At 38.8% G+C, this 12215-nt stretch overlaps 1 protein-coding gene across 7 annotated transcripts in view; it reads right to left on the reverse strand.

Annotated features, from left to right (window-relative positions):
* Positions 1-12215, reverse strand: part of BLOC1S5 (biogenesis of lysosomal organelles complex 1 subunit 5) — a 65672-nt gene that overhangs the window by 36314 nt on the left and 17143 nt on the right. Inside the window, exon 4 of one of the 7 annotated variants that reach the window (XM_074348073.1) lies at positions 8133-12088. The exons of the other annotated variants lie outside the window; for them this stretch is intronic. Coding sequence (XP_074204174.1) covers positions 11977-12088 — 112 coding nt within the window. The 3' untranslated portion in view covers positions 8133-11976. Of the gene's footprint in view, positions 1-8132; positions 12089-12215 lie in introns of those variants that run through there. 7 annotated transcript variants of the gene reach the window in all.

The following is a 12215-nucleotide window of genomic DNA, read 5'->3' on the forward strand; positions in this document are numbered from 1 at the left end:
TGTTTTGGGGACACACGAAAAAATCATTGATTCAATGGACGAGAACTCAAGAAATCTTTTTTGATTCAGTTCCAATCCTTAAAGCAAATAAACACCAAAAGCATCTGTGTCAAATAGCTCAGCTCCTCCTGAGATGTTCCTTAGTATTTCCACATGAGGATAAAATTTTTTTCTTTTAAGTATCACAATAAAGATGAAACAATATATAAGTAAAAAGGCATAAATTTAATATAATTTTAATTACTATCTTTGATATGTACAAAGAACTAAATGCAAAAAGAAAGTATAAAAATAACTTTATCTCTGCCTCAAATATTGCATGGACATGTCTTTAGAAGTTTTGACACAGCCTAAATCCTATGAAACAAACACCGTGACAGGAGCAAACCATAAAAACCTACAAAGCACCTGACGTCTGATGAGTCCCTGCTCTAACGAAGACAGGACACCTGTACACTGAGAACACAGGTGACTCAGGCACAGGCCACCAGGGAGAGAGCTGACAGGAAGAGGACGGAGCCCATTCCCTCGCCGCCCACGACGCCCCACTGCTCGGCTTCCCCTGGCGTCTGGGCAGTGAAGAGCTGGAGAAGCCAGCATGCGCTAAGAATCTGTGAAATGCGTATTTCTGCGGGTTGTTTTGTGTATCTTATCTGTTTCTAAGATTCCAGTGTTCTCATTTTACAGATGAAGAAACTGAGGCTTAAGGACACCACATTCACTTTTCCAGGGTCACTCAGCTCTGAAGTTGTGGGCTCAACCCTAGGACTTGCTGACCCCAGACCTCTGCCTTTTCTATTGCGAAGTGCACATTGGATCTTTCCAGGAAAGTTTTACACAGGTAGCTAAGTCTTTTGCAAGACAAAAAAAAAAAAAAAAAAAAAAAAGAGGCTATTGCAAGAGTATTTTTTCTGCCAATCTGATCTGAAGTTCCTCAACACCAAGGCTTTCCAAGTAAAAAGAAGCTGAAGTGAATCTGAGGTTTCAGTGAAACATTCCCTTAAAGTATGTCTGCAGACCCGAAGGATCTGAATAATTACAGTGGTGGGGAGAGAGGTTGGGGCGGGGTTTGCTGATCCAATAAATTTGGGAAATGGGTTAAATAAAATTCAAAACATGACTTTTTAAATTTTCAGCTTTCTGGACTGTAATTCTCCAAAAGATGAATAAACATGAAGAGTTCACTAAATTCTTTTCATGGAATTTTTGCAAAACTATTATGTTCTAAGAGAAAAATCACAGCTCAGAGTAAAAAGAGAAGAAAAATGCAAGTGAACTTCATCAAAATGATACTGTGCTTTAGCTGTCCATTAACTTTTAATAAACAGAGGATAATAACCCGGCATACTCAGGTGCTGTTTAATAAATCAGTCCTTTCTTTTTAATTGAAACACCGTAATTGGCTCGGCTGGCCCTGTGAGCTGGGTCACAAGGCAGTGGCCCAAGTTACACTTCCCACCGGACAGCATGTTAACCAGCATGGCACAATGGAGAAAAATAAAGATTTGGGAAGCGTATAACCTGGCTTCAAATTCTGATTCACTTGTCAGCAGTTGCATGACCGGAGCAAGTTAAATTTTCTTTAACTTTAAAATGAGGAAAATGATAGTTTACATTCTCAAATAAATGTATTTATATTGTAAGTTCCTATCCCAGTGCCTGCAGTGCTGAATAGAAGGTAAATAATATTATACACATACAAGCAATGCATCTAGAAGGCAGATCAAACTGCTCTTTATCCTTCTCAATATAAATTTTTCAATCTTTAATTTTAGTAATTTGATTTTAACAACGGCTTTTTATCATTCAGACGACAATCCCATTCCAACAGCCATCGCAGTCCTCCTGGACGGTCCCACCATTTACTGCTTGGCTCTGAGACTTTAATTAAGACACTGCCGAAGACCAGGGTCTCGACTTTGTAGTTTCAGAATATTATGACCAAAGACACATACGTGCAAGTAGCTTTTTCACATAAGATGTATCAATTCTTGGCCTCCTCATCCAGGTAAAAAGAAGCTGAATGCTGACTACTCCCTAACCCAGTTGAAAATCTAGTCTTGCTTTCACATCAGGAAGTTCTTGAAGTCACTCTGTTTCATCTAACTTTTTCTTAGTCTCCCACTTTTAATAATAACTGCTTTGCAATTCTTGCAAAGAAAAAAAGGGAGGGGTAGCCTGTACATTCCTGTATTGACAACACTGTAATCTTTACATATAAACAAAACTCAGCTACCTGGAAATAATACCCACCTGAAACTTAGTTGAAACCTATATGGTAAGAACTTTAAGCCATCAAAAAAAAAAAAAAAAAAAAAAAAAAAAAAAAACCCCAAAACTCCCCCAAACCCGAAACAAAACAACACACACACAACCCCCCCCCCGCCCAAACAACAACATAATTAACACAGAGTCCATTTGCACATATTGCAGTTTTCACGAAAAGCTCTTCTGATTCTGAATCTACTTGCCCTACTTCACACACAGTTCTAACCAGGTTAGTTAACTGGCTTCCAGAACTACCCCATGTTAAAAGTCACAAATTAGATAAGGAAAATGCTGGTAAACGAGACAGAAAAAGATGGCAGGCATCAGCCTTACAGTGAAGGAGAAGACAAAAACAAAAGCATAAAGACAGACAGTATCTGAGGGCCCAGGGAACAGAGAAACACGCGCCTTCTCTAATTCCTGGGGGACAACACCTTTCACCACAATGTAAAATTTCACATCTTTAATAATTCCTAATTCATAAAGAAAATTAACCTGTAACATTTAATATATTTTTTGTAAAAACCAGAGAAGTGTGGAATATATTTTTAAAGAATTCCATCCAAAATAGTTTAAGTTATAAAAGTCCTATACTTAAAGAGGATGAACATCCCAACTTCGCGGGAAACCTGGCTCTGTGGCATGACTCACGTTCTAAAACGTCTACACACGTGAGGATTTACTGTACATAACAGCAGAAAAATCCCAAATTAGCTCTATCTTACACATCACCCAGGAGGAAGCTAAACAGTATTCTAAGCCAGCAGGGGCGCAGGATTTAGGGCCCACCTCTTCCCAACGTAAGGACATGCAGTCCGGCCAGCTCCCCCACCTCACAGAGCAGACGCACAGGGCAGCCGAGCGGCCCCTGGACCTGCAGCAGCAGAGACATCGTCTCCGGATGCAGAGCCCGCCCGCCGCCAGGTCCCACAGTAGCATGCCTCCCAGTTCACACACGAGGAAGTCATAAAAGCCAAAGATCTAGCCTAACATCCCAAGGAATCTGTTTACAACTATAGAGAACTCTCAGAAATAAGGAAAAATCTTCCATGAACAGCGAGCCCATCACCGCCTGTGCACAGTAATTCTGCTCTTACGTTCAATGAACGGACTCTGGGTAAGATGTGGTCTGCAATAAGGATTCCTCTAATAGTGAAACACGTCTGAGAAACAACGATCACATCCAACTATAGTTACGTTCACACAGATTCACACAGGTCTGACAGAAGGAACACAATATAGCCACGGAACCATTTGCCATTTAAAGCTTAAAACTACCTACCGCTATGGTTAGCAGTTCAATTTCCAGCAGCTCCCCAAAAAGTACACACTAAATTATACATGTAAAAGTTGACATTCATGGTAGTGGGAGTAATTAGAATCTTTTTGGTAAGCAATTTACAAAAACCTATCAAAACAGAAAGTGCAATTATCTATGGCTCAGGAATCCCTCTCATACTTGCATCTCCCCTTGCTTTTTAGTAAAGAAGTATCCCAGAGCTTAGAAACAAACTCAAACACAAGCATATGGAGCGACAGCTCCCCCACCCCCAACACACGCAAGTCCTTTCTCTCCCTTCTGTCCTTTTTCCTAGTATTATCACTGGTTTGATGGGGACACTTACAGACTCTTTCCTACGTTTATACAAACATTTCTTTAACAGCAACAAAATGGAGTCACGTTATGAGCGATGAGCTGAGGCTTTCTTTGTTGCGGAAGGATACGGCACACATCCTAGGGGTATCCCCGCAGCAGGGGCGTGGGAGAGCCCTGCCCCAGGTGCAGGCAGTAAGGGTGTGCATTGTCTGTACAGAATTTAAATCACTGACACAAACAGCTGAAAGACTGTTCTTTATTATCAGCAGGTGCTGGCAATACTGAGTGATGTTGGTGATAAAATACTGACCCCAACATCCTCCTTTTTGCTGGGGTTGCTGTTGAAGTTTAGTAAAGTATGTTTCAAATTAACATATTTTTACTGTTTACCCTTTAATAAAGTTTGCATTCTACTTTGAAGTTAATTTAAAGGACTTCTAGCTACACAGCCAGTCCTGGACAAAGTGAGTCGGCTACACTCGTTCATTTCCAAAGTAAATTCCTAACGGTTCAGTGTCACGACAGCTTTCTTCACGTGCTCGGCCCCTCTAGCCCCTGGGTTACTAAATATTCTTGCGTTTAAAAAAACGAAAGAGCAATTGCAGAAATAAAATCTGAATTAGTTCAAATCTATCATTCTACATTACGATTTTTTAAACTTAAATTTGTTTATGTTTTACACTGTACTTAAATTTTTTATACCGTGGAGACATTGGGAGCCATTAATTAAGTGGTTTCCAAAGAATAAAGACAGTATTGCAATTTCTAGAATTTATTGTGAAATGTGATTTTTATGAATCTCTTCCAGACTTCTTATGTTTAATACTTTTTCCAAACTATGTATCTGTTGCTACATGTGAAAGAAATTTTTCAAAACTGTAATTAATAAAATGTATTTCAAATCAACTGTTGGTAAAGATAGGGTAAATCTGTCTATACTATTTACTGAATTCAAATATGCAAAGAGTAGATTTGAAATGATTAACAAATCTGCATAAGAATTAAAACCAAACTGTAACATTATTAATTACTGACAGATATACATTTTCCTCCTTTTTTCAAAAAATATATTAAAGTTAAGGCAAAACCAAACCAAACCAAACCAACACATAATCATCTCAACTGATGCAGAGAACACTTTTGACAAAATTCAACATTATGTTATGAAAACATTCCACAAACTAGTAATAGAAGGAAACCATCTCAACATATGAAAGGCTGTATGAGAAAAACTCACAGCTAACATCATGTAAGATGGCGAAAAACTGAAAGCTTCCCCTCTAATATTAGAAACAGGACAAGGATTCCATTTTTGTCACTTCTATTCCACATAGTATTGTAAGCTCTGGCCAGAAATTAGACAAGAAAATAAAAGGCATCCAAATTGGAAAGGAAAAAGTAAAATTATCTTTGTTCACAGACATGATCTTCTACGTAGAAAACCGTAAGACTGCACCAAAAAAACCCTATTAGAACTAATAAACACATTCAGCAAAGCTGCAGGATACAAAATCAACACTCAAAAATCAGCTGTTTCTAAAAACTAACAATGAACAACTCAAAAAAGGAAATTAAGAAAACAACCCCATTTACAATAGTATCAAAAAGAATAAGACAGTAAAAAATTTAACCAAGGTGGCAAAAGACTTGTATATTGAAAACTACAAAACATCGATGAAAGCAATTAAAGACACAAATCCATAGAGAGACGTCTCATGTTCATGGATTGAAAGACTTAATATTCTTGGGGTGACAATACTACCCAAAGTGATCTACAGAGTCACTGGAACTCCCATTAAAAGCCCAATGATGTTTTTTGCAGAAATAGAGAAACTCACCCTAAAATTTATATGAAATCTCAAATGATGCTGAATAGCCAATCTTGAAAAAGAAGAACAAGTTGGAGGGCTCACACTGTATTAACCACGTGTTTCTGATGCTATGACATCTGGGACCCAGGTGACCCTGGAGAGACTGTCCCTCCCAGGGATAACTTATTTGTAGAGATAGTAAAGGACTCCCCTGCGAGGGTCCCTTTTATATGCAAGCCTATCAATCCAGAGCCCACACCCCAGGGCCTTCTTTACGGTGCTCTCACACTCTGGGCCATCATCCGTCTTCCCCAGTCACCCAGGGCCTGCTGAAATTATCCAAACTAGCTAGCCGTAAGCCTGCTTACCCTGCCTCAACGGTCCTTCCTCCAGAAAGCACAGTAAAAGCGCTTGCCCACGCTTCCCCCTCGCTCTGCCTCCTGACCCACGCCGGTGCTTCCCACGTGGCTCCCACATGGATCACCTCCTTCTCTTGGGAACTGGGAGCAACAAACTGTCTTTCCACGGCAATCGTCCCCTCACCAGATCTGAATAATAATAAAACCTATGTTTATAAAAAAATATGTCCTGATTTCAAAACTTACCGCAAAGCTACTGTAATCAACACAGTGTCGTACTGCCATAAAGACAGACATATAAACCAATGAAACAGAGCAGAGAGTTCAGAAATAAACCTTTACATACATGATCCAATGATTTTTGACAAGTATGCCAGGACCATCCAGTTGAGAAAGAACAATCTTTTCAACAAATAATGTTTAAGAAAACTGGATATCCATAAATACAAAACAGAAACAGACTCATAGACATAGAATAGAAACTTGTGGTTGTCAAGGGGGTTGGGGGGTGGGAAAGGACAGACTGGGAGTTCGAAATTTGTAGATACTGACAGGCATATATAGAACAGATAAACAAGATTATACTGTATAGCACAGGGAAATATATACAAGATCTTGGGGTAGCTCACAGTGAAAAAATAATGTGACAATGAATATATGCATGTTCATGTGTAACTGAAAAATTGTGCTCTACACTGGAATTTGACATAACACTGTAAAATGACTATAACGCAATAAAAAATGTTAAAAAAAAAAAAAAGAAAACTGGATATCCATGTGTGAAAGAAAGAAAGAAACTGGACGTTACCTTGCATTATACACAAAAATTAACTCAAAATGGATCAAAGACTTAAATGTAGGATCTAAAACTATAAAATTCTTAGAAGAAAACATAAAGAGAAAGCTTCATGACATTGAATTTGGTAATGACTTCTTGAATATGACACCAAAAGCACCAGAATAATAGCAAAATAGATAAATTGGACTTCATCAATTTAAAAACTTTTGTGCATCGAAGGGCACCTTCAACAGAGTGAAAAGGCAATCCACAGAATGAGAGAAAGTATTTTCAAATCATATATCTGATAAGGGGCTAATATCCAGAATATATAAAGAACTCCTACAACTCAACAATAACAAAAAACAAACCACTTGGTTAAAAGATGGGCAAGGAGCCTGAATGACTATTTCTCCAAAGAAGACAAACAAAAGGCCAACAAGCATATGAAAGGATACTCAACATCACTAACCGTTAAGGAAATGCAAATCAAACCACAATGAGATACCATTCACACCCATTAAGGTGGCTACAACAAAAGAAACAGAAAATAACAAGTGCTGACAAGGATGCAGAGACAATGCAACACTTGGGCACTGCTGGTGGAAACAGGAAATGATGTAACTGCTGGGGAAGACAGTGTGATGGCTCCTCAAAAAATTAAAAACAGAATTACCATATGATTCACTTCTGGGTATACATCTAAAAGAATGGAAAGCAGGAATGTGAACAAACACTGTACACCCGTATTAATAGCAATGTTATTCACAATACTCAAGGTAGAAGCAAACCAAGTGTCCATCAACAGATGAATGGATACACAAAATGTGGTACATACAACGGAATATGATTCAGCCATAAAAAGGAAGGATATCCTGATACATGCTACAATATGGATAAACCCTGATGACATTTCACTAAGTGAAATGAGCCAGTTACAAAGGGGCACATTTTGTATGATTCCACTTATATAAGGCACACAGAGTAGTCAGTTATAGAGACAGAAAGTGAAATGTTAGTTTACAAGGGTAGGGGAGTGGGGTAGGGGAAGTCAGTGTTTAATGAGTACAGAGACTTAGGGAAGGTAAGAAAGTTCTGGAGATGGATGGTGGTGCTGGTGGCTGAACAATGTGAATGTACTTAGTGCCACAGAACTGCACACTAAAAAATGGTTAAAATGGTAAATTTATGTTATGTGTATTTTATCACACACACAAAAATTCAAAACATGTTTCAGAGGGTTCTTCCTAAATGAAATCAGTTGCTTCTCAAAGAAGTGGATACATTAGTTTTCTCAAGATAAAAAAGAAAATGCCAACTTTAAAAGAAAATAAAGACAAAGTTTATTAATGAGCTATAACTGTGTACCAAAAGAAATTAGTTATAATGGCTTGTCTTTTTCTGCAACAGAGAAAGAAATAGTAATAATAACACAGCTTACATATATCCCACTTGAGATAAATTTAGAGAAGTCAACCCTGAAGGCAAACGCAAACTATGCCTGGGACCAAATCTGTAAATGAACCCAGGGATATATAATAAACACACACTTTTGCACGCAGTAGTCTAAGTCAGTAATTCTCAACAGGGTGTGGTTTTGATGCTCCTTGTCTTGATGCTGGTTTTTGGCTGTCCCAGCGCAGGTTGCTGGGTTGGGGGGTGATACTGGTATCTCATGGATAGAGGCCAAGGATCCTGCTAAACACCCTACAGCACACGGGACAGACCCCACAACAAAGAATCATTTGGTCCAAAGAGTCAGTAGTGCAGAGGGTGAAAAACATCGGTCTAAGGGAAAACTCTGAATAAGCCAACTAAGGTCTAAAATGTCCTTTGGAACATCTGTCAGCAATACACCTACCATTAATTTTACATACGCCTTACACAGATAAATGAGAAAGTATCTGCTTCAAAACAGTGTCAGAATAACAAATACCAGAAATTATTTTAAGTAGAATATTATGTACAGTCATCCCTCGGCATCCACAGAGTTTTGGGTCCAGGACCCTGCCATGGGTACCAAAATCTATGGATGCTTAAGTCTCTTAAAAAATGGTGTACTATTAGCATGTAACCTGTACATTCCCCATATACTTTAAATCATCTCTAGGTTACATATAATACCTAATATGATGCAAATGCTATGTCCGTACAACATAAACGTCATGTAAACAGCTCCCAGCGTGTGGCAAACTCAAGTTCTGCTTTTTGGAACCTTCTGGAATTAAAAATGTATGTATTTTCAATATTTTGGTTGAATCTATGATGCAGAATCCACGGATACCGAGGGCTGACTGTCCTGATCTATTACTCTGTATTTTCAAATTCTATCAAGAAAATTGTGTAAGCCATGCTATCCCATTGCCCTCATTAGAAAAAAAAAAAAAACACCAAGGGGTCAAACTAAACCTAATAAATATCTGTGGACAAGATGAATCAAAGGAGTCATGTTTACTATTATCTCTAGTCTGGTTGGACAGAACTTCACAAGTGGACGTTGTGCACGAACTCAAGTTTAGACTAGTGACAGGTACCGATCAGCTCACCATCTCCCTCAGTGGCATATTATAATCTAAGTCAGTGAACTGGATAAGCCAGTTGTGTTTTCATTTCACTCTTCTTACTGCTCACGCCCAAAGTGCAGCTTTGTGTTAGTGGGTAGTTTTCAAGACATGTCAGATAACTGGGGAATGTGTATTTATTGTTCCTCTGAATGTACTTTTAGATATCAATTGTGGGAAATGTGACCTGGATGAATGACGTTTATCGTAATTTACTTCCTACAGAATTCCACAAATTGTCTTGGTTAAAAGAATTAATGATTAATGGCAATAGTCTATTTTATTCCATTACTACTCCCATCTTTCTTTGTTCTGAGAGCCATTCAAATATACAAGATGTAGCCAACGGTATAACCAGGGTGACAATTAACACTAGATTGTAAAATGCAGCTAGAGGTCAATTTTGCTTTGTACATATTTGCTAGATGAGAAATTAAACTTTATTCCTACGTCTTATACATATACAGTATGAAACCTCTGCCAAAGTTTTGGCAAAACCAGATATGGCAGGAAAAAAAAATCTTTAAAGAACTCACAGACCTAGAAAACAAACTTATGGTTACTGGGGTGGAAGAGGGTGGGAAGGGATAAACTGGGAGTTTTGAGTTTTGCAGATACAAATCAATATACATGAAATAAACAACATACTGTATAGCACAGGGAACTATATTCAGTATCTTGTGTCAACTTATGGCTGATTTTAAATGTTTTTCCACAAAAAAAATTCAGTAACATTCTCTGAGATAATACCTACAAGAAACATATTTAAGACTAAAATATTCTAAGGGTTTTACTATTTCTTGAGGACTTTTTTTGTTTGTTTGTTTGTTTGTTTGTTTGTTTTAAACAAAGGGACAGTGTGTTCTAGCCTGGAGAATCATGGACAGGCAGGATTCTCAAGCGCTTTGCCAGGGCCAAGAGACCACAGCAGGGCCCTTACCCAGAGCGGCTGCCTGCATCGCAAACAAGTGATGGAGCTAGCAGCGAAAAGGTGCTGCATGACATCTGGACAGTAAAGCTGCTTCACATAAATTATACAATACAATCTATCAGGTAAGTAGAACAAGTACTTACCTTGGAGCTCAAGAACCTGTCCAAGGGCAAGAGCTAGCTAATCAAGGGAAGTACCAGACATAGAGGACTCCAGGTACTTTTCACCTAATCTGGTCATTTTCCTACTTACATACAGTTAATGCACCAAATGAAAATAAAGTTCAAGGTGACAAAAGGAACTATCCCAATTACAATTCAATTTTAGGTGAGTTCTGCTCAAGAATGACAAGAACTGCCCTTCTGTCAGAATCATAACCTCTCTGATCATGTCTCAGAAAGACCAATCATGTATGAGTGCATATTCACGTAAAAAAGTCCCTTTTTCATTTTTATTTTGAAAGCCAAGAGAATTGCGTATGCTACAGCCAGTCACCGCCAGCACAGCCAGCGTCCATCGGAAAGTCTTCTGATTCTCAAACACAGAAAGTTCCTGGTGCTTCAACAACAAGCTGTGTATCATGGCACGAAAGGTGCTCTACACGCACCCTCTGAAGTATCCACTTAGAATCTGCACCCCAGCCCCACGGGACCACTGACTTTCCACATCGCCTTTGCTTCCACTGTGTCCCTTACCCTCCAGTATCCTTCTTCTCATCTTCTAACAACTGAATTCCTACTCCCCGATCAAGGCTGGACTCGGATGCCACTATCTTCCTAGTAAATTACACTTCCTGCCAAGACTGTGCAAAGTTCTTCGTAACTTTATCACAGCCCTTACCTTTATCCTACACTATATTAGTGTTAGTGATTTGGGACTCCTAGACTTTTAGCTTCTGCATGTACGAACTGCCTTAAACTAAAATCTTTTACCCCGCAGTGGCACCTAGCAAAGTAGAGGACTAGAAAAATATCTGCTGTCCAGCTGGGCACGGGCACTGACGCCCCCGGACCTGCCTTCACGGTGCTCTCTGGACCTGGTGTGAACATCACACCCCGACACCGGTCCTCCTGCTGGGGCTCTGCCCTGCTTCCCGATCTGGCCTGCTGGGTCCTGTTCCTCTTGGGCAGCCTTCCCACTGGGCTTAAATGGCAAGTCTTTTCTCTAAGGCTTGATTCATCAAATTGTTGAATTTTTAAACTTTATATCAACAGTGAGAGTTCAGCAGAGGGTGTAGAAATTTCAACTCTGGCAAGGTTCACATATATATTTTTTACAGTGCCGTATCTGCACCGTTTCTGTGGATTAACCACACATTCCAGAGAAATGGAGATGGTAACACTTGATGATACACATGCAAAAAGGCACTATTTCAGAGTGACAATGTTTTCAACATTTCTTAGTAAGTGTATCTCTACTACTTTAGAGCAATAAATAAATTATAAAAATACTTTATGAAAACTAAGTTAAAACACCAAATTATCACAGGAACTTAAATTCTTGTGCTGTTTTTCCACATCTGAATTTAGTTAAGATATAATTCAAATAAGCAAAGCACTACCCAGCAAGTAATTCATACACTCTTGTGACTGTTCATTAAATAACCCATCTACAGGCATGAATGCTTCCTTTTCTACAAGAAATACACATAATACACTCAATGCTTCAGGCTCAAAGGAAAGATTTGTACTTCCAATCTGGTGGGTAGTTTTTGTTCCATGTAAAAGTCCTATTCTCTCTCCTCCAAGAGACAAACACCACTTTCAGGGAAAAGATGGAAATGCTGAGAAGGAAAAAAAGATCTGCAATTTGAATTATAAAAATATAGATGGTGCAGTCATGTGACCACACCTCCGCAACACATCTTCAATGAATTAGCCATTTTTTAAGTGTTAAAAATCACTGCATAA

Source organism: Camelus bactrianus, chromosome 20 (assembly GCF_048773025.1).
Source record: "Camelus bactrianus isolate YW-2024 breed Bactrian camel chromosome 20, ASM4877302v1, whole genome shotgun sequence".
NCBI lineage: Eukaryota > Metazoa > Chordata > Mammalia > Artiodactyla > Camelidae > Camelus > Camelus bactrianus.